The sequence below is a fragment of the Phalacrocorax carbo genome, chromosome 1 (assembly GCF_963921805.1).
Source record: "Phalacrocorax carbo chromosome 1, bPhaCar2.1, whole genome shotgun sequence".
Taxonomy (NCBI): domain Eukaryota; kingdom Metazoa; phylum Chordata; class Aves; order Suliformes; family Phalacrocoracidae; genus Phalacrocorax; species Phalacrocorax carbo.
The window spans coordinates 60608721-60632426 of NC_087513.1; the positions used below are offsets into that span (position 1 = coordinate 60608721).

A 23706-nucleotide genomic window follows, 5' to 3' on the forward strand; every position below is an offset into this window, starting at 1 on the left:
TCCTGCATGGTATTGAAAGGTAACTGCGAATCAGCACATACAACTCTAAATTCAGTTTTACAGTTGAATGGAGGAGTCTGCAAGGCAAAGTGCAGTATACCAGGGATGCACATTATTCTAGTGCTTGTTTGCACTACGCTAGGGCCAACGCATTTGCTTTGCCTTGACAGGTGAAGACATGGACTGCATCAATATTAACGTTATGAATGCAAAAGGATGCTGAAATATTAAAATAAATTTCTTCCTTCTACTCATACCTCATTTTGTAAAAGCACAAATGTTAAAGAAAAAACAATCCTCTTAAAATACCTACGGTATCAGCAATCTGTCAGGAAAGGGCCACAGTGTACACTGTGAATCAGCAGATGGTTTTTTTACCAACTGCTAACAGAAGTCTGAGAGGCAAACTCAGATTTGGACCACACAGAGCACACCTGGACATTCAGAACAATGTCCTGCCACAGTCTAGTGTGAGAGCTTTTAGTCTGTAACAGCGTATTAACAGGTAGTAGCATTTTGTGTCAAGTATCAAAAGGTAAACAAACTTTGTTTTGTACCCGTCAGTCAGCTGGGAACACTTCTGAATGTACACAAGAACGTTGTGCTTAGCTGGTAACAATACCTGGTGAGCACTGCTCTGGGTCCTCGAGCTCTTGCATGCATTTTATCCAACACCATGTGCTTTAGTTTCTGGTAATACACGGGGCCAAAATAGATATATGCTTCCAAAGGTTCCCTGAAGTAACAAACCAAAACAAAACCAACATTCACAGTTAGCACACACTTACTTTAAGAGACACAAGAATGTTGTGTACAGGAGGAATTTGAAACAATTTGGGAATCATGAGTCCTAGAAAAACATGTTTGGGCTTTTAAGGCAATCAGTCTGAAAACCCCACAGGGAAACTTTCTGAACACAAGAGCAGTGCAATTCCAGCACCGCATACTGCTGTATCCACCCTAGCAAGGACCAAGCTCCTGAACTCTGGCCGTACGCTGCGCAGACATGCTGCTATAGCCGCAGGTACCTGTTTCAGCTGTACTCTGTTAAGTCCCTCCTCTGTGCAGGAGTGTTTCAATAGTGTCATCAGTAACCCATAAAGACTGTAAATGTGTCAGACCCTGAAGAGTGACTTAAGATATTTGTATTTACATTTCTTGACTTTACATCATTCACACACAAAACAAAGATAAGCATATATGTAAACAAATACATGCAGCATAAATGCTCGAAACATCATTTTTATTGGAGCAATTTAAGGAATTTGCATTTGCAAGGACAGCTTAGCAGTGGCACACTATGAGCTTCACAGTCTTCCCATCCACTAATTCTCCCTGTGCACAGCTTTGATAGCACAACCCAAGACCCAGATGGGTGAAAGCCCTCCCTGAGTGGCTGTGCACCAGCACAGCTGCCCACGCAGCACTGCTCAGCAGCTGCATCCACAGGACAAAAACCGCTGCTCTGGCTGGCACTGGGGGCTCAGACGAGCTAGGTAAAAGGGCTCTTGAGAACCACGTTTAGGCACTTGCATCAGCTTGGGAACATCCGTAAGCAGTATGGAGGGTGTTACTCCATTCTATGAGCTGGAGTAATGGCTAAAGATTTCTGTGTTTAAAAAATCCCTGACTGTAAGAACAGCATAAGCACCTAAAGATCAGAAAGCACTCAGTTGAAAGCACTCAGTCATTTCCCAGTTACTACCTTCAGCGCTAAGAAGGATCAGTTTTAACACAGACAAACAAACTTAGCACTGCCACTGATTTATTTAAAAAAAAAAAAAAAAGTGTTATGTAAAAACAAGCAGGAGACAACAGCACTGCACCTCCCATTCGGTCTCATTCCTGACATGATGCAGTGTTATTCCAAAAGCTGCCTATTGAAGAAAATAATAAAACTTAAATAGACATTTGGAATTTGCAAACTTCCACATTGTTATGAAATCTGCCTTCAAATTTTGTAAGAAATAGAGTAAGCATGTGAAATTTCCTTGGAAGACCATCAGTATCCTAAAGCAAAGTCTCTAAACAGGGTACTACAAACCTGAAGTTTGGGGACGGAAGATATTTAGAGCTAGATGATTTTATTCTCCCTAAGAAACAAGATTAATCAGATTTGTAAAAAGTTACCATGATATTTGATACACAATTTATGGAATATGGAGTTGGTAAGGAAAACAAAATCAGCTCTCTGAAACAAAAAGAGAAACAACATATGGAATAAGTTGATAGGAAAAGAAATTAAGAAGTATTAAAAAAAAGCGCCTTACAAAAGAGACCTAAACTTCATCCTTGAGAAGAAGGGGTCTGGGAGGATAATAAAAATAGCAGGAAGGTAGGATTAAGATACCTTTTGGAAGGGCAGGCATGTGAAGCCATATGGCCTTTTCCTGTTCTTAAACTATCTTATGTTCTTTGAACTCTGTGTCTCAGAAGCCAGTCTGATCAACACAGCAGGAAGTTTGCAGATTAGGGTATTATGCCAGGCTGAATCATTGTGTAATCGAAAGGAAAAAAAAAAAGAAAAAAAGAGCACATACAAAATATTCCCAAGGAACAGACACCTGCCTCCAAATCCATATTTCACCGTACTATTAAAGTCAGCATGAAAATGCTTACTTGATTCCAAGCATATATAAGATTTGCTGCTAACAGAAACTTGAAGATTCTTACAACCTCTCAGAAAGTAAACGTTGATTTTACTTTTTTTCCCATGCAGTATAAGTTGGGAAATTTTCGTATGCACTACAAGGGCCATTCACATTACAGCCAGGCAAATATTAGTAATTCTTAAAATGTGGAACCACAAAACACTTCTAAGACAACAACAGCAAAAAAAAAGGGCACCATTCTTCAGCCCCTTCCCTCCATCTCATAGAGCAGTTTGCAAATAACAAAAAGTTCCTGAGCTCTGAGACAGGAGAAGATTTTTCAGATGTGTCTCAACAGGGTTTCCCCACTCCCCTGAAACATCTAAATCTATACAGCAGATGCTTACCCAGTGATACCAGATGTTACGTAGTCCTTCCCTAGGTAGTTATAACCATGGCGAATAAGATCTTCACACACATCCTTAACTTTACTGCCTCCAAAAGCTGTTCCATAGTGAAATCTGCCATCGAGGACACCGGCCTTTCCAGCCAGGAGTTCAATTAACTTTCCTACCTGTGCAAAGAAAAGCGGAGTTAATAGCCTGCTCACTAGTACGGGCACTTTGCTGGATTGGTCACAGCGTAAGTTAGCTAGGCAAAGTGTCTGAAGATGGCAGCCTGGGTTATTGCAAGCAATGGGAAGAGCAGAAGCAGCCCAAGATCAGGGTGTACTCCTGTGTGAAGGGGGAAAACTGCACTCATTGCAGGGTCTGGGAACACCTTTAAGGTCCAGAATCAGACAAGCTCCATTTTTTCCAGTTGTCTGGAAAATGAGCAGGATCCAGCGTGGCCTTCTGCTCTAGGAAGCAGCCTCAGAGACTGACACTACAGTGCAGTAGGGGGAACAGAAGGGAAGAAGCTAACAAAGAAAAAAAGATCAGAGGCTGTATGAAGTAATAAGTGGAGGTCCCATATAAAGGCCAGGCTGCAAGGTATTTAGTGTGACCCTCAGCACAGATGCAAGTCTTGCATCAGCTCCAGGGAGGTGCTTGTAATATAAGAAGTTATATAGGTCTAGAACTATTATTGAAACCCCTCTCCAATCTTTGCTTCATAGCCTGCCCCAGACAGCTTTGTGGGCATAGGCAACAGGGAAGGAAAAGGGAGAGCGAGAAACTTTCAAACAGAAAGGGTGCAAGTGAGGTATTCAGTTGCTTTCCTATTAGCTTGATACAGAACAACATGAGAATGATGCATGAACAGCCTGCATCCCTGCTCCTTTTACAGCAGAATGTTTCAAAACATGCAAAACAGAGGGCTGAGTACTTATAGGAGCGTGCCATGATGACTGGAGAATGTTCTCAGTGAAACCACGTTTCAAACTTTTTTTTGTTTCTTCCAGCTAATCTACCTCATTTTCCCTATTGGGGGACACTGCTTCTTTAATTGTAACATAACCACTAACCGTCATACGCGATGGGAAGCCATGCGGGTTCATTATGATATCTGGACAGATTCCTGTATCGCAAAATGGCATGTCTTCCTGAGGAACAATCAGTCCACACACCCCTGCAGAAGAGAAAACATTTCAATTCACAAACAGCAAACCACCAGCAGGGCTGACGCTCATCACCAGATTTTCTTTAGTGTTTTCCTCCTCCTCTCTTTCTCATGGATCCCTTTTTACCCAGATTCATTTCCATGACCAGTGCTCATGACCTGCAGGCTAGAAGAGAGCCCTTGTGACAGGACTGGCAAAATTAGCATACCCTTACATAACGCTCTCAGTGATTTGTGAGTTAGCAAATTAGGAAAGAAAGCTTTAGATAGTTTTCAGAGGCAACCAGAAACTTCTGACCAGTCAAGACTGGAACATCTCAAGGGAGACCTAGTTTTTAAAGCTGATGCTATAATTTCCTGAAAAAAAATTTTAAGAAATGGGGCCTCTTACAGTATCTCTTTGGACATACAAAATTATTATTGATTCAGAATTTCTTTATCACATGTATCTTTGCTAAATGATGTGAAGAAAAACAAACCAAGCCGGGACTTTTACAGGGACTGAGAGGAGATATGTAGGGGAAAATTAAAAAAAAACACAAACACCAACCCCAAAGATTTTTTTAGGCAGCATTTATTTGCAGAGTAAAGACTGCTTTCAATGAATTACAAAGTACAATCCACTCCCCAGACTGCTTATATTTTGTCAGTCCATGAACACAAACTGTACTTTGTAAGTTTTGGAAGCTTTTTTCACTCTCTATCAGTATTGGATGTAAACCAAACACACACCCCACCCCCCCACCCCTCCACAACCTCTAAAACTATTTAGGAAATATTAAACAGAAACATGAAAACTAATTTAAAATAGTCTATCATGCACCCCAAAATTTTCTTTCCAGCCCATACAACTGTTTCTACAGTTAATTCTGCAGATCAACATACTGCAGCTATAAATGACCAAGAGATCTAACACTCAAATTCAGGTGTTAAAATGCAGCTGCTTACGCCCATACTCCTTTGAACCAAAGCTACTGTTTCAGTTGGACAATTTCTTCCAGAAGCTCTTAGATCTGAAAAAGTCTGCAAGCTATTTGAGATCAGCCTGCTGCAACTGCCAGAGCATGCTTTGGGAACAGCCCTGGAACGGAGGGGGCTCCTGGAAGACTGAGGGTGCTGGTTACATCCCTAAAAAGGCATCCCCCGACCAGCCAGTTCACAGGGGGATATTGGCGTCTGCTCAGGAGGGAGCTCCTCTTCCACTGTCCAGGCAAGACAGGGATAGGTATACGGGACAGTAGTTAATAGAATGAAAATGGTAAGTATGGGGGAAGGGAGCAGAAAAAAAAAAAAAAAAAAAAGAAAAAAGATTGGAGCATCTGGGGCAAGGGGGTGGGTTGTTGTATTTAGTTTTTAAACCTATTGAAACTAATTTTCGTTGTTCTATTATGATAAATCAATAACATCCTTCTACCGCTTCTTGCCAAGCAGCAATCATTTGGTGAAAGTGAAAAAAAACCAACCCACTATTTCTTACACACCCAGCTTTTTTGTCCTAAAATTGTATACAAAAATACTTTATTATATGTATCATGATAGGTATATTTTGCCTTATTTCCATTTACTTCTAAGCAAGCATTAGGTTGCATCTGGACTTCACGGCACCTGTAAGCCAAAAATTAAATCTTAGCTAACTTAAAATTACTTTAGGCTCTGAAAACCTTTTATATGCCAAGCTGGTTCCCATAGCAGACAGCCACTGTGTTGTTTGTTTTGTGTGAAAGTGAATGATAAAAGATCCATGAAATCGACACAGAAAGGCAGAACAGCAGAAAGAACTGAGGGCTCTCCATCATAGCGGCTTCTACCCTCCGCTGACTTGTATAACAATGGGACCTACACACCCAACTGCAGATCTAACACAGCTGTGCATTTCATTAGATGAAGAGCACTAGTGACACAAGTAAATAATTAACTTATTCTGGTCCGCTGACTGTGGTTATGAGACCAGTCATAGCTGACAGATTTTAATACAAGTTAACACAAAGACAGCATAATGAGCTTAGAAGTTAAAAACAAAATATTTAGACAGAATCCAGCAATGTGAAGCTCACTAGGCCATTTATAAAGTTTCTATTTTACAGAAGAAAAAAAGAGACAGCTATAAAACCCCAATTCTAAGCTTCTGTATTTTGAGAAGTCACTGAGTTTATAACAGATTTATAGCACTCCCATGTATATTCAGAGATCAGGACAGAGAGAAGCTGCTTCCTCCCCTCTGCCTTATGGAAGTTCATTCTTTCTCATAAAAAACTGTTTCAAAAGCTGAAAGACATTTTTCCTACATATAACGCTACTTCGAAAAGCAAGTAATTGAAATCCATTTAAAAATGCAAACGATAGCGTTTCGCAGTCACTTGCCTTCAGAAGCTCTTCTGAGACTAACATTTGCAGGTCTGCACTGCTGCAAGCTCCTGAATTTGCTACTCTCTTTCAGTCCCAATCACTGAGCCGGGGTGTGCAACTGGGCAGCAAAAGGCAAGCCTAGCAGTTCTGCATTGCCAAGCAGCTGCGAAAAAGTGACCATGTGAATTAATCCACATAAGTGCACTTATCACCTGGAACTGGTTAATAAAACAGTAAAGGAGAAAAGAAGAAGCTGGATTGAAGGCGCCTCAAGTTCCAAATGTTGCCCTGTCCAAGTAGAAACTGAGTTTCACAGCTGAGCTGCTCAACTACTCCCCATCCAATATTCACAAATAGGACACAATCAAACTAGTAGGTAACTTTGCTCTGTGGCTTTTACTACAGGTTTTTAAGTTTTCCTAATTGTTACTGATTTAGACATCACATCAAAATTGTTCCCACAGGACATACAAGATAGTTTGGTTGCGTTCATTGCTCTTCCCCTCACAATTTTTATATGCTGCATCTGAAATTTAGCAATACAATTTCAGACTAAATGCTACACTGCAATGGGCCTGAATCTGCTCTCACCTATACTCATTAGGGTTCTCATCTAGGACCAGAATCAAACATTAACCACCAGAAAAGGCTGCAATTATTTTTCCAGACAAAAAAAAACCAAAATGTTTTTTTAGTGTGTGGACTAACAAGAGGGTTGGTTGGTTGAGCAAGAAAGCATCCAGCAGCTCGCTACCTCTCACTTTTCAACAGAAAATCAAATTGAATTTGAGAAAAAACACTTTGTGTATCAATTTCATAACGTCAGCTTAGATGAAAAATTAGTGAAAATGCTAACAAATTCTTTTAAGATATCCCCCTCAAAAAAAAAAAAAGTGGATTACTAAGCATGGCAGTTTACTGCAAGGATAACAGTTTAAATGAGAATAAACTTAAATCAGACATCTACATTGGTTTAACATGCAAGTATAAAAAAAGCCATAGGCAGTGTTTTTCAATGCTATTGTATGCCAGCCAATAAATGACAGCCCTCTGACTATGCATGATGGCCCCCATCCTCACATATGCTATCTGCATCAATCCCTACAGCACCTCAACACCCATGTACCTCCACCAGGCCCTGACAGAGCATAAAGATCCCCTCACCCCCACACTTTTGTCCTTTAAGAGTTTCTTTTTCTAATCAGGAGAAATTCAGGTTTCCAGAATTGGTATTTTTTATCTGGTTCCTTTTACAGTTGGCGGACAAACACGAACATACACAGACTTGTAAAACCGCAGTTCAGCAGCGAGGGGGAAGGGGGATGGCAGGGAGGGGGCAGGGACAAAACACAACGGTATGGGAAAGTTTTTCACCGGCTACGATAAGATGCCTTCTATACACACACATGCCAAATGAAAAAAAATCATCAAATAAGTCAAAACAACCTAATATAGAAAACTAATTACTACCAGCAGGAGGGACATTAGAGAGCAAAGGAGACTAAGTGAATAGAAGCAGCAGTAATACCGGTTTCTATCAGCAAGATAAAAAGAAGCGCATTACTAAATGTGCTTGTTTACTTATTCTAATGATACGGTGGTAAAAGAGCTAAAACTAACTTGAAAGGCGGCTATTTTAGATTTACCAGATTTGCCAGAATTTGGAAGTACTCCTGAGAAATAAGACTATGTCATGTAATTAAGAGGAGCTGTAGCTGTAACACAGCGCCGTATATCACGGACAAGTGACAAAGATTTGCAAAAATTAGTAAGGCTAAACAAAAATGTACATCTGCTTCAAAACTCTAATTACATATCGTGTTGGCTAACTAAGCATAAAACAGGTCCAGAAGAAAAAAAGTGCTGTATCACATAAGCTTTGTTCAATCTTGAATCATTCACTGATCTATCATATCACTTGCTACATCCCATTTGACATAAGAGGTAAAGAACAGAATTAAAATTAACAGATAAATAATGCATAAGTAAACTTGATTAGTTTTCTTATTAAAAACATCACTCTAAATGAGAGGAGGTGCTAGAAGACAATACAGTTTGTACACTGCTTTCCCATGAGCTGCTGAATGGTCTGATGTGATAAATTTGCATAGTCTGAAGCACACAAAGAGCTGATTAATTGAAACCCTTACAATGCTTCTGGAAGCAGCTATTGTAAAACAATAACCATAGGAACTTTACAAAATACACATGGCTGAATGAGTCAAGAGCTTAATAAAATGTGTGTTCAGGATACACTATTTGGAAACAGAACTAGAGATTTTTATTCTGTGCCATAAAATGCTAAATCACCCTAATTTCAGAGGTTCAGTTGAGGATTTACTGAAAAGGTCAGAAGGTTACCTGTTTGCTGCTTGAGATAAAAAATGCTGTAATTTTCTTCTTAAGACAGCAAGCTAAGCAGCAGTTTTGTTAAAAATAAATAGAAAAAACAGTATGAGAAGTTTTAATGGCATTCTGACATCTCATTTTCTCATATTCAACTTCTGAAGATAAAAATAAGGTAAGAAATTCCTACTTCTACTAATAACTACTAATCATCCCACATTCCTGCAGTCGATAACAGCAAATTATTTTTAAAACCACTTCAACCATTTAATTCCTATAAACCCACTGATGTTTTATTGGAGATAAAGTACTAAGTCTGACTTGAAACGCAGGGGAATATGACACAAGTAGCTATTCAAAACTAACATCTTTCTTTACGTGTTCTGCTTATACATACTGTCCAAGTGCCCATTAAAAGGAGAAAGAAGTTGTTCTCAACTATGAAGTTAGGCAAGCAGAAGGCAGATGCTCAACCCAGTAAAAATTTTAAAAAGTAAGCAAGGTCAGACTTTGGTAGATAAGCGGTATTGTCACAAAGTTTATGCAGTTGACAATGCTGTGAATTGATTTTGTTTTGACACTAAAGAACGCGGTTCATTTAGGAAAACAAAGACCATCTTTCATGAATTTAAACTCGCTTCCTTGTCTTTAGAGTTGTTTAAGTGCAGATACTTCAGAAAGGTTTAATCCTTTATCTTAGATCTTCAGCTATTAAAAAGCTTCTGTTTGCCAGTTCAAACAATCTCTTGCTTAAATACAGTTTTTCCACTCCTCAGGAATACTGTTCAGTATTGCTGCTTAGTTCTGTGATCTACAGGACCTTTGTTGGAGGTGTTAATCCTTTTTCACATGAGAGACTGAGAAATGTTCTTTCAGAGAAGTGATATATTGCTTTTTTTCACATCAAAGGAACCCAACTTTTTCCTCATTGTGACGTATAGCAAAGCAAGAGGAAATCTGGAAATATAATAATTTAGTTTGTATGGAACTCAGAAGAAGCTTCTTTAGCTTAACAATCCTTTAGCCTTCTGTGCTTGAAAAGTGACTTTGCTTGAAGAATGCAAGATTTAAAACCTAAATAATTAACCAAAAAAGTTTCTTTATCCTTCTGGAAAAAATACGATGCAATATAGTTAAAACAAAGTCATACAGCTCAAGATAAGTCCTCCCTGGTAGGTATACGGTTTTTTTTGTCAGACATTAGAAGCTTAAGGGTTTATAGACTAAAGTGACAGTCCTGCTCCCAAATCTTAGTGCAACTTCCAGTTTGACGATGAACGTTGAGACAGAGCAAAATATTTGCTGGTGTGTTTCCCAGCACAACGTGGCGGCCTCATTTGGGTTTTTTTTCTCCTCCTCATATGCTTCTTCATTGACAGGTCTTGAAGGAAAGGCTACTTTTTACAGGCTGGAAGAAGTGTACTTAAAACATGGACTCAAATGAAAAGAGGGTGTGGTGGACAGGCCAGAAGTGGTGACCCTCGCCAATACAGTGTTGACATATGAGAGGACACAAAGAAGGCAGCAAATACAGAGGCAGCAGCACAGATCTATATTATTGAGGCCTTCAAAATCTACCTACATATTTAACGAAAGCCTCTTCTGTAACAAAAGGCTAAAGCTGGTTTGTGACATTTAATCTGTCGTATCCCAGACACTTTCCAATTCTGTTACTCTGCTTCCTTCTGCCTCAGCAGAAGACAAAGTATAGCTTTGGAATACAAATCAATTCGGAATGCAGGAAAAAGCCCATGAAAAAAACTTGAGAAACGTGGTTTGTGCGGTCTCTTATTTTGCACATATTTAATTATTTTAAAACTACTACTGCCATTCTGTGAAATCAAATCTTATCTTCATGCATTCCTTCTAGAAAATAAAAATACTTCACAGAAAAGACTGACAACACAAAAAGGAGAGAAACACGCTTTCTCTCCTTCTCATTGCATCAAGGTACTTGTTAGTTTAAGCTTATCATAGGTTTAAATGGCCCTATGATGGGCTTAAAGCTAACATTCACAAATTAAACTTCAAGTGGTAATTGCCTGCATTCAGACAAAGATGAGAGAACAAATTCAGGGCTAATTAAAAATTCTCTCAATGGAAAATGTTTAACTGTTAGTACTACGATTTCTGTTTCACAGTTGTCTATATTCCTCTGTTGCGACCAATCCTTCCCCTATTTGACATCAGAGGAGGATGACACTAGCTATATTTTTAAACAGCTAGCAAAGAATATTTTCCCTTTCCATTTCATGCTTTTTCTCCAGTTCTATCATTGCCTTTAATCTAAGATTAATGTCAATATCTTGTTCTTCACTGTATACTGAAGTTGCAAAACAGTAAACTCCATTGTTCTTGCCAGTATTTTTTTTCTTGGTATCTAATACATGTATCTTCTCCACTAAGCACATTTCTCCTTTCTCCTATTTATTGTATCATCTCTCCCCATAATATACTACAAGTCAGTGAACTGAGCGGTCTACTACCAGGAAGAATATGTATCCTAGTAGAATACAATCACTCCTCCAACCACAAGACATTACTACAGATTGATGTCCTGGTCAGCTAACAAGCACATGCCTGCAAACACAGCTGTTGCAACACTCCCACTCATATCTCCAGAACCAAGCTGAAAGGGACATTGGCTATTCTGAATAATTGATGGGTTTGGGTTATTATTTTTATAGGTCCAAAGCACAGATACATGGGGGATCAGCCATTTTAGCCTGATACAATGCCAGACATAACGATGGGTGTGCTTCAAGTTCTCTACAGCATTTAGGATATTGTTTTTCATTCTCATGGGATTTCCACAGGTATTTTACTTACGGGGAAAAAAAATATTACTTTCTGTGGCTTTTGGGATATTAAAGAAAATACCACCAGATTCCAGTACAGTGCATATTAGTTGTTTCTGCATTTGACCATGAATATCAGGGTCATGAGTAGTGAAAGTACTCGTGAGATGTCTGTCCTTCAAGACCTCTAAAATGAGCTTGTTCTAGACTGTGAGATGCCTTATGTGCATTTAGCGGTATGGAAGGCTCTCCATGCCCTCAAGCCATATTGCCGCCTGCCCGACATAATTTTGTTTCCTTCTCTTACTCTTCCACCTTTTCTCCTCTGATGATTTTAGATTTGTGGAGCACCCTTTTTCTTGATTTTTTTGAGAGGTATGAAAATCAGTTCCATTTAAATCCTATTTAGCTATTTCAATAGGTGCACATCAATAGCCTGAGCTAGCAGAAAAATCTTACCTGCTTCAATTTTTCATGCAAACGTCCGTAAATATTTACCAGGATTAATGGAGCAGCTTCTTTAATACCATTTGAAGGATTTTTTTTTTTTTTTTCAATTCTAGTAAGAAAATTTGTTTGGCACAGTACTGATCATGTTGTTATAAAATAAGTTGCAATTAAAATGTCACATGTCATAAGGAGAAAAGACTAATTAGACAAAGCTCAAAATATACGAAGAAATGGTCTTTGATCTGAAAGCAGTCATAGGCTTAGAAGTACCACGCACCTTCATTGGGTATGAAATTGAAAAATTATTTGAAAGAGACTGTCTACAAAATCTTCCTGAAGGTGAATCTTCCTGGAGAGAAGGAAGAAATGGGGCAGTTGAACCATTCCAAGTGCTCAACTCTTTCTGTTTGCCTCTGAAGCTAATCATCTTCCCTCTCAATTACTGAAACTATCCTATATGGCTGTAGTGCACAAACTGGATTTTAAAAGGGAAGTCAAGAAGGTACTGCTGCTGCTTTACTTTTCTGAAGCCTTCAATAGGTACTGCTTTCCAAATCGCTTGCGGACTCAGTGAGAATCGCTTCCTATTTTTAGTTCAAAATCCATCTTGAAAATACAATGAGGAAAGAAGTTTCAATGCTTATCAGAAAAGTTTCTATTCCTTAATGACAGCAGAAACAATGGAAGGATGTCTTCAGAATACAGAGTTTCAAGAACCAGTGTTATTGGTCTATGGTAAGATACTGTGGAACTAAGGGTGACCTTGGAGAGATATGGATGTACTGAGAAAGCCTGTGTTGACCATACTCCATAGAAAACACACACAAAGAACTTGAGGCAACATCTGGCAACAGCTGACGTTATGATCAACTACTGCCTTTTGTACTCATTTCACCTCTTTTGATTGATAGGTTTGCTCTAGGTAGATGTCCTGATCACCAAACCTGGAGACTACAGAAATGAAGATTACTGTGGCTAGCCCTACATCTCACAACAGGGATGCGGTCTTTCACCACAGTTACACCTGGCCACCTCATTGCCACTGATGCTTATATACTTCCATAGCCCCAGAAAGTCACAAATGACCTCAGGTTTGACTTCAGGCTACATATGTGAGTAGAGAAGTAAATAGTGGCATGAAGCATTATAAAAATTACTGCTTACTTGTGCCTGGGGTCTATCTGTAAGCAACCAATCTTCATACGTCTTCCCATTACACAGGCACTGCATAAGCCGGAAACAATTCTGTTTAAGCTTCATTTAAGAGAGATCTAGAGCTGGATACTGCCTGCGTACTGGTGACATTCATTGCAGTTTCACCTCTTTTCACTGGCTCAGATCTATATATGGATGTTGTGAAAGTACCATCTCTGTGCTGACTGACTCCAGGGCGTATTTGCGCACAGAGCTCTCTGGTTCTGCTCCAAGAATACAGGATGTGAGTCAGCACAAGGTCAAACCCAACGTGATGCTGGGAGGAGAGTGGGACCATGTCACACAGTGCTGAAAGGGACACCTTCAGGGAGCTTCTCCTAACAAAAAGCGTTCTCTCTTCAATGTGTCTTCTGACAAAGAGAACGCTGCTCTTGAAGGCCAGTTTGTTTGCAAGACAACGTCCCCTAGCTAGTATCGTAATTTGATGTATTACTGCAAAGTTCATTGGCTACAACTACCTTTAAGTATTAATGTTTCAAATCTAAACAGTGTCCTCAGTTATTTCCTCAGTTTCCTCCCTCTGCCCTCCATGCAGACCTAGCAGACACTTATGTTACCAGATGCAAGAGGCTGGCATGCTTTATACTCAATGCTCTTGTTCCAGTTTCTCAGAAATCAAAGCAAGGAAGTAAGGATTTTTTTTGTTACAATAGTTACTAAGACAGTATCACATTTACCCAGTAACAGGAAAGGAGTCGAATGGAAAGGATTTGCTAATATCAACCTCTTTGTCTCCCCACCACATCTGACAAAGAGTCTGAGCAATGTTCTCAAACCAAAATAAGATCTAAAAATGTACCAAGACTACAACATTTGGGTAATAGGTTTAGCACAGCACATCCAGTAAGGCAGAAGGTCATGCTGAAAGTACTAAAAATCTAGATTTTACAACTGTACAGATAAATGAAAACATGTCAAAACTTGTCCCACATTGGGACCAATGGGATCAAAACATGCTTTTAAGTTAGTTACAGTCAGACTATTTTCAGTCACTTTCTTCTAAACACCCCTCCCACAACTCCCAGTCTTTGAGATTCAGATAGGTTGTTCTGAGTCACCTTTTTTTGCCATTAAGGTGAAAGGGAATCCACTACTTTTTTAAACAGATATGGAAACAGGCTCCTGATTTTTATCTTACTTATAACACTAGAGAGCTACATGCCACCAAGCAGCTTCCTAGTAGATACCCAGATGATGTCCCAGGTGTACTTTAAAAAACATTTTCCCCTTCCTTCTGGTCTCTGCTGGTGCACTCCTAGTCACATTCCTGATTTACTTCCCTTTTACACCATGGCCCTGAGCGATCTATCTGCAGTCTTGTCTTTAGAGCAATATACCTGCACAGATGACCTGCAAACATCCCATTCCACCTCTGCCTTTTCTGTCCATTCAGAATATGCCCTTTCACTCTTTCCTCCAATCTCACTCTTGATAACCCGTTGACAAACGGGTCACCTAAAACCAAATTCACACTAGGGAAAAAAAAACCAAACCCTAACAAAACTCAAAACCCTCTTCTTGTTTAAAATGGGCAGCTACTGTGTTTTCCGGATTCATAAGTCAACACAGAGTTGTATTTGCCAATTCCTCTCCTCAGTTCCAGAAACATCACTGCTAAATTAGTTGAACTTAACCAAAAAAGGAATATGGTCTTCTATTGCTGCATTCATAAAAGATCTGAACCAATCAATGGAAACATGCACAATGATATTATGTATGTGTAGGAGGCATACCCAACATGCATTTATTTTTATTAAATGTGTAGCTTACCTTTCTGCCCATGACGACTGCTAAATTTATCTCCAATTTCTGGACGTCTAGTTTGCCTCAACAACATTTTGATCAAGAAAGCATCCTCTGCATTTGATGAAATCATTACTTTTTCAATATAAGAATCAGTCGCACCTTTGTAGCTAGTACAAGAAAACAAAACATTACTTTTACACCTATGAACCTAACAAGTTACGAACAAGTATCTGTATTGGTAAGCTTCTGGCTAAACTGTAGTCTTCATGGTACTTATATATGGGAGGCCAATGGAGCAAAGATTATATATCTATAAAGTTCCAGAGTACAGTATGTTTCTGGAAAAGAAAAGGCTTAAGAGATACAATAGAAACAAAGGGAGAATGAAGCTGAACTTGTAAAGAACAAGGTATGTTTTTTTGCCACATGGGCTCTCCTTGAAGGAAGAAAGGTTCCTGGTATATTGCAATTTTCTGGATCTTCAGTTAAATAAACAAAAGCCACATAGAGAGTTATAGCTGAAGAAGAGAGTTTAAGGAATATACCACGAGACCTTAAGAAGAAAATTAAGGCATAATATCCTGAGTCAAACTATTCATCAGGTGCAGGTGTGGAAATAAAACACGGGCAGAACATAGTACGAGATACAGAAAGAGATGAACTCTAGAGTCCGAGATGCAGAGATTTTGGAGGGGTGATGGTGGGGGAAGAAAAAGAGGTAGGCATGACAGAGCAGGAAGGAAAAGAAAATTATACTGCTATCAGCTTTTTTCTAGATATTGCAGAATGAGGGTAGAACAAATTTTAATACGTTATTTAGGAGATTATTGTGTCTCATTGTTCGGGTAGCTGAGATGGCCAAACTGTGACACCTAAACTCAGATCCATGTCTTTACCTGGCAGGATTACTTCTTTTCTCTTGATAATCACACTGTTGCCCCACTACTTTATTAATATCTTGTAGGAGTAAACCTAGAGCTTTCTATTGGTTATGAAACACACAGAAGTACAGCAAAGCTAATTCTGCCCCTTTTGATCTGGGCACCAATTGCTTGCCCTGCTCTTTAACACTGTAACTGCTTGCTAATTTACCAAACTGTCAAGGCTATTCCTGACAAAACAGTGAAAACTCCTCGTCATTTATTTATTTATTTTAACGCTTACTGCAAAATTTTCATCCCACGCCTCAGAAGCCCTCTCCTGTCCTTTAAGGACAGGATAGAAAAACTCGTAGGGACTGTCCTTTCCCATTCACTGGTGTCTTGGTAAAGAATGCCTAAACGGTGTAGCCAGATGAGCTGACTGTCAGCCTCTGAGAAAATAAGGCCTCCACCTCCTGGCCTCCTGCCTGGAAAAGTGAAGGCTGAGCACCAGTCAGCACTGGCCATTTTCTGTGGGAGCCGGTATAGAGGAGATGTGCCCCTCACTAATACACGTGTTCTCTGCCTTCCCACTCATCCTGCTTTTCACCTGTTTCCCCATCACTTCATTCATGAGTGACTCCTCTCCCCTCTGCCACTGTCTTAGGTCTCTCCTTGGTTTCTCCTGAGAACCTACTGAGTAATTCCTCTCTATACATACATCTTCACGAGGGTTCCTCCTTCTCTTTTCAACTCCAGTCTTTCAGGTGTCTGGATCTAACTTACTAGTGATTATGTGGCTAGGCACTTCTGAAAATAACCTAAGCTCTGAAAAATCCTGTGAAAAATCCAGACCTACAGAACTAGGTCTAATTTGCAGAGGGAAGTTTATTCCTTTGCCTTTTCTAGAACTGAATATTTTCTCAGGTACCTTTCCTCCACGTAACCCCCCAAGTATAAAGTTATGATGCAACATACGTTACTGGCACATCTTTGTACTGTGGCTGCTGGGGCACACTACTTCCTTCCAGAGGCGTCTGAGTCACAGTTGGCATAGATTTGTTCACAAGGACTTGCTTATTTTCTACTTTTTCACCTTCAAAGAACAAGAGAAAAAGCACCATGGAAACATATCTGGCTACTTATGTTAGAAATATTTTTTAAGCTTTAAAAAAAGGTAAGCTGGAAGACAAACTGGGAGGAAGATGTTCAGGAAGTAGGCCATGTTATTTTATTAAATATTGCATGGTAAGGGAATCATTAAACTACCTTTTTTTGGTAAACCAAAACAGAATAGCTTGCATGCTGGGTGCACTATAGGAATAGCTATTCAACATACCGTGGATCTAAAGAATACACAAAAGCATCTGAAGTCATCTGCCTTAAGTAAGGTGAAAATCAACAAGCAACACTGTGACAAATTTTAGAAATTCACACTTAAGTTTTGGACATTACATCATTTCCACAATGAATTGTGCAAGACTACTTTCAGCTTCTCCTTGCAATTACTTTTTTACTGTTGATTCTGGTCTCATACACCTGTTGTTTTCCCCTCCATTCCCTTATCCTGCCCTTCACATAGAAAAACAGACCCATAGCATGCCCAATGATACTAATGCACATCAAGTACCTGCCTTCCACCTCCTCCACAAAATTACACTGAACTTCAGCCTATTTCTCTTTTCTGTCCAAATACACCGTTTCAAAGAGGTTTTTACCTACAAGCTGAGAACAGCCTCAGTCTGGAGTCCATCCCAGTCCTATCTATCTTAACATTTCAGAAGATTCTTGCCTTTTTATTAACTTTGAAAGCTCGATTGTGATGTGCTAAAGAGCAAAAGTGACCCAATTGTGTTGCTATAATGGATTTAAGTTTTGTGCCTTTTATAGCACCTTCCTTATTAGATCTCAGCAGATCTATTAAGCTGTTTCCTAACTGAAGGATGACAGTATGGAAGGAATCTTTCTCAAATTTATTTCCACTGGAAAGTTATACACCTATCCTCATAATTAAATGCAATTGTATTTGTTTTCTTATCTCTCTCCAAACATATTTCTAAAGTGTTAAACACACAAGGTTTTACTTTCTCAAACTATTGCATTAATTGACAGCATGCTAGGATGTTTTGACTTATGAAATCAGAATAATAAGGAATTTATCCTTAAAAAACAACAACAGAACATATGAGAGACAAACAGTAAAAAACCTACAGTATTAAAAGTTTGCCAGTTTGAAGATGTAAGAAGAATACAAGTTCTAATGCTTCAATAGATTCACACTGTTAAAGACTCACTCTTCTACTTAAAATTAAAGCTCCCTTTTCTCATGCACAGAAAAACCCCCGATGGCTGGTACCACGCTGCTTTCAGAAACTAATGGAAAATTAAAAAACGTTAAAAACCTGTTACCTTCAAGAAAAAAATTAATTACACTAAGTATAAAACAAGGTGCACAAGAAATATTAACAGAATATTAAGTTCTACCTCAGATTATGAACACTCAATGACTGAACATGTAGTTTGACATACCTGGAGAGCAGATACCGTCAGCATCTAAAATTTCATGGCGCCAGATTGGTTTACGGGTAGCTGCATCCAACATCGGACCCATAACTTTATCAAATGTCTGGTTTGTGTAACGTTTCAATGTACACTTGGCATTCTTATACACAAGGCACCTTCCAAAACCTAAAATGTAATGCAAACTCATCTGCCTAGGAGTTCAAAGATTCTTTATATCATGTTATCAGAATAAAACAAGAATGCTGCACCATCTACTGAGCTACAGAATATAAAATATTTTTTATTAGTTAGATTATTCATTGTCTTGAATATGCCTAACATTGTACATGGATACCTAGTAGCTCACAGTTTAAAAATCAGATCATGCACGTTACTTTTTTTAGACAATTGGACTATGGTCCAATTCTGAAGTTGTGCTAATCCCCTTCTATACCTCTGTGCGCACACACACACACACACACGCATCACTTCTCTTACCTTTGGTGGTCCACAGGGAGACATAACATAGGAGAAGAGATGTAACAGGATGAGAAAAGCACCTCTTCCTTTCGGGAGTTCTAAGAAACCTGAACTTTTACTCATGTTTATGGCTGACACAAGCTAGCCTACCAGGAAAGTACTGATTGAATGTTTCATATAATCACCACATTACTCACTTTTTCCCAGCTGAAAGAATTCTGAATTACATATATTGTTATAAAATAGGTTTGTTCTGGATTTTAGATGAGAAAAGTAGCATCTCTGGAATTTCTCTCCAAGTACAGCAACGAGCCACAATATTAAACACTTTCATCCCATTTAGAATTACGGACAGCCAAGAGCAAGGCTTTCTAATAATCCTACGTTATTTTGGTTCATTTGAAAGATGGTTGAGGCCACATACAGTAGCTCTATATCTTTAGATTATGTCAAGTGACTCCTGACAAGCACTACAGCTCTCCCTGTAAATGTTACCAGTCTACCAGAAAAAAAAAAAACATTCAGTTTTAAATCACGCCTGTTGTTGTTTTAGAAAAGAAGGCATAAATTAAATGCAGCAGACATTAATGCCAAAGATACATGTCTAGGAATACTATTATTGCTGCCTAGCAACTAGGAGGAACGGAGTGTGTGGAGGAATAAAGTCATGGAAGAACCTGATTTTGGCCACCCGAAACTAAAACCAATTTGATCACACGCACTATGTCTTCTCTCAATGGAATTTATTTAGAAAAGACAGAGAAGAGAGACTAAGTTTTCAGGAAACTCTCCTCCAACCCCCAGCAGCATTAACATAAAGCACTGAAGAATTGTGGAGAGCGTGACAGGCCAGACCAGCACAAACATTGATTTCACTTAGTTAACTTCTCTTTGGTGCTTATGTACTTTTACTTAAAATACACTGCATGCATAGATTTTTTTTTTTTAAGGAAGCGGGTCATTAGTTTATCTCTGAATAAACACTAAATTATTTTGCTTTAGACAATACTATTATTTTCTCTCAGAAAGTAGGCAATACTGCTATTGCTCCCTCAGAGCATCAAGTTCACAATTACACAAACTGCCACATGTTTATTCCTTTCCCAAATACTTTCAAAAGTCTAATTTAATCTATTGCTTTTGTTACTGGTGAAAATAACGAGACCCCTCTGTCAGTAATGAACAAAGGTTCATGTAACCACCTAAAAAGCAAGCCCAACAGAACAGATTATCTAATACCTTACATATTTTGTAAGCTAAGTATTTTCAAAAAGGGACCAGTTAGCCATTTCTTCTCAGAATATCCATACTCAGAAGTTTATCCACATGTTGGCAACTTCACTGCACTACTGCAAGCATGGAATTACAATCACTATTCATGCAGAAAACAAACAAAAACATTTAAAGCAGTCTTGGAATTTGATTTCTTAATCGGAGATGTACTATTTGTAACTGCAATAAGAGTTGTTACAGGATAACACCTTGAGACAATGAGTTTATTAAAACATGTATTCAGACAACACATTAGAGAAGTGGGGAAAGAAATGATGGTTCTTACCTCTGTCCAAAGAGGCCTTGTTTAAGACAAGAGCATCTTCGATATCGTAACCACTGTAGCTCATCACAGCAACTGTGGCATTCTGTCCAGCAGGCAGTTTCTCAAAATCTATCAGTTCAATTGTTTTTGTTTTTACCATTGGCTTTTGTGGATAGGCTAGAAGATACATCAGAGTATCTATCCTATTTCTTTGATTGTATCCAATAGTACCTATACGTAAAAGAAAAACAAAAGTGTGTGAACATTATTGAGTGTCCTAGAAACATTTTGGCTAAAAAAATTACCAAAATGCAAATTAACTAAAACCACAAACTGAGGAATTTAATCTAATCACAGAAATTCATCAGGAAAAGAAGGGGAAAAAATCATAAGAGAGATGGAATGAAAACAACTTTACATTATTATGTTTAAACAAAGATGTAGGTGGCTTCTTAATTTAAGCTTCCAGAAAGAATTATTTATTTCTTCTTAAACAGGGAAAAACTAAGCATCGAGATAAAAAGAACAACTACAGAAGAAATCAGTCAGGCCTTATATGACCGAATGCAAGTAAGATTTCTTTTTAAGATCATGACACTGAATAAAACCGCAAGTACGAAGTTTGCTTTTATTGTTCTAATAGCCATAGACTTTTTCTGGAGAGCTGAACTTGTGCTCCATAGACCTGATGCAAAATTTCATGAGAATCAACAGAAAGACTCCCACAGAGTTCAAGAGGAACTGTGGATCAAGCTCTGCATCTTCCACATCGTATTTCCTTCCTTTTCTGGGCAATAATTAGTTCAACAGCAGCCTGTGTTAGAATGCCACAAAGCATGAACAAAGCATATAGTTAGCAGCAGCCAAGACTGATTTACTTTCTGAAATTAGAGGCGTCATTGCTAGAAAGACTACAGTAGAAGTTCACTCAATATATTTGTCTTTTTACATGAAATTAATTTTAAATTTACGGTTCAGAATTCAATCCTTTGTATAGACCTCCCAGCTTGAGACTGAAATTTTTGGCCCTGTCCCATCAGACTGCCAAAGTGTCTTCTGAAATCTGAGGAAAAAATAATTAACACCCAGCAGGGAAACATAAACCGTTGTGTAGCAGAACAAAAGTTAAGGCAATCGTATGTTATTAGAGTTTGCTGTACCAGGACTATGCTATGTCTCTAAGCAATTAAGAAATTATAGTCTGAAAAGTTAAAGGTTTAAAGTTTTAAGTGCTAAATATTCTGCAGTACTTGTGCTTAGGAGGCAAGTCTTTCAAAACCTTTCCATTTTCTCCTGCAATTTCAGAGGCTGACTGCTTTCAAGGAAAGGTCAAAGCAGCCAGTGTATAATGAAGACTTCACATAGCAGAATATAGTACAGTTGAACACAAACCTGCTCTTAGGGGAGGCCAGCTTCACGTTTTATATGCATCTACTTGCAATTTCCAAATGCCTGCATTTTAATAAAATGGCTAGAAAATCAAATATCTAAAACTAGGCAGCATCACTGGCATTTCCAAAGACCTATCCTGTCCTTGGTGCTAAGCTCTCTCTCCTAAACCACCAAAGGTCTACTCTTCCCAAGGACGAGAACGGGGAGATAACTCAACAGACACAGTCTGAAAATAAAGTGTTATAATCAGCTCTTGCACACCTGGACTTTCCTTGGTTCTAGACAGTGGATTTGAAGACGTGGGCACCGCATTTTGAAACGGCGAGGAAGATTTGGTAGAGTTGACAGGCTTTACTTGTCTCTTGCTTTTGAGCAGTTGCTTTTCTGCCTTTTTCTTGGAGAAGGAAATTAATCATCCCTGAGCAGTATTTTCTGTCTCCAGTAAGAAGCAAGCTGATAGGGCCTGGATTCATCAACACTGAAGACCTTCCCAGTCACCCCTCACAAGGCCCACCATCTAAAGGCCCTATTACTTCTGATATTCTCTTAGCCTAAGTATTAGACACATAGAAAATGTACACATACATATCAATGACTGATACCCTAGCAGGAAAGAAACTGGTTAGAGAATGATTCAAGAGCACAAGTGAAATAAATTAGCCAAAAGCATGCCGTACATCAGCAATATTTGTCCTAATTGGTATGATTTAATGGTTATACAAATAGCACCTTCTCTAGACTGGTCAAACAAACCACAGCCTTAAACCACAATCTGCTTATTTAAAATTAAGAAGCAGCTCTCTTCTGAGGACTCATGTGATGGGACGAGACCTCTGTGTGGGCGTTGAAATGAAGGAAGTCACTAGCTTTATTTCTGTTTTCTCTCTTAAAGAACAGAGCCCTTGTTTGCTTCAGCCAAACAGCCAAGCAAAAGTAAAGTATAATTAAAGTTCACCATAACAAACCCTGCTCACAATGACCCACATTTATAATTATCCCAACAGCAAGAACCAATTTTTTTTCATTGGTAATTAGCCCTGTTTAAACCAAAACACACAAGGTTGACCTGGATACAACAAAGATCATTTTCTTGCTTTTCTCAGCGCTTGGTATATTGTGAATGCACGTGTGCATTCTTTCCTTTCTTCCTTTTCCTGACAAGCTGGTTTTTTTTTTTTTTTGTTTTGAAGTATCCATTGATCATTCCTCAGTGTGAAGTAATCACTACAAAAATGCTATCTATTGATATTTAGCATAAATGGGATATTGTTATTCTGACACAGAAAGTTTTGAGAACTCACCAGAGCAAACAGCCAGCTAAAATAACTGTTTATCCAACTCTCTGGTGTATTACTTACAGCGACATTAAACCATACAATCAAAATTAACAAGGATACAGAAATCAATCTTTTTAAGATATGAGCCAAAAGGGCTTTTACTGCACATGCCAAGAAAAGAATTGCTGTACTTCTGTATTTCTCCTGATTTCACAATGGATTTTCTACTATTCTGTTCTTTTATATGAGCACAAACCACCAGAGAAAGGAGTAGTTTTTAACTGCTGCACTAAACCTTTTGGAGGGGGCTCCAACTCAGCTCAGAGAGATTTTCACAGTACGTGTATTAAGTGATCTGGATGTTCAGCATTTGAAATATTCTTTTCACCATATAAAGAAAAAGAAGTCAGTTTTAAAAGATTATGGGTAAATTGGAAGAAGTAGTCTGGCTCATTTCTGTCTCAGCACTTCTGTGCCTGCTACCAGGGAGAGAAGAGCTGGCAAAAAGAGACCGTGTTGCAGAGCACAAACGCTGCTCTTTGAAGAGCAGCAGCAGAACTGAGCCCTGGCTGCAAAGCACCCAGGTCCAGCTGCAACAACCAGCTA

The 23706-nt window shown here is 38.8% G+C and overlaps 1 protein-coding gene across 1 annotated transcript in view; it reads right to left on the minus strand.

Annotated features, from left to right (window-relative positions):
- POLR3B (RNA polymerase III subunit B) overlaps nucleotides 1-23706 on the minus strand; it is an 81045-nt gene that overhangs the window by 10647 nt on the left and 46692 nt on the right. Inside the window, exons 20-26 of the mRNA XM_064455867.1 lie at nucleotides 20453-20662; nucleotides 18442-18600; nucleotides 16891-17008; nucleotides 15077-15219; nucleotides 4057-4160; nucleotides 2999-3165; nucleotides 623-736 (exon numbers count right to left, since the gene is read on the minus strand). Of these exons, the coding sequence (XP_064311937.1) occupies nucleotides 623-736; nucleotides 2999-3165; nucleotides 4057-4160; nucleotides 15077-15219; nucleotides 16891-17008; nucleotides 18442-18600; nucleotides 20453-20662 (1015 nt within the window). The remainder of the gene's footprint in view (nucleotides 1-622; nucleotides 737-2998; nucleotides 3166-4056; nucleotides 4161-15076; nucleotides 15220-16890; nucleotides 17009-18441; nucleotides 18601-20452; nucleotides 20663-23706) is intronic.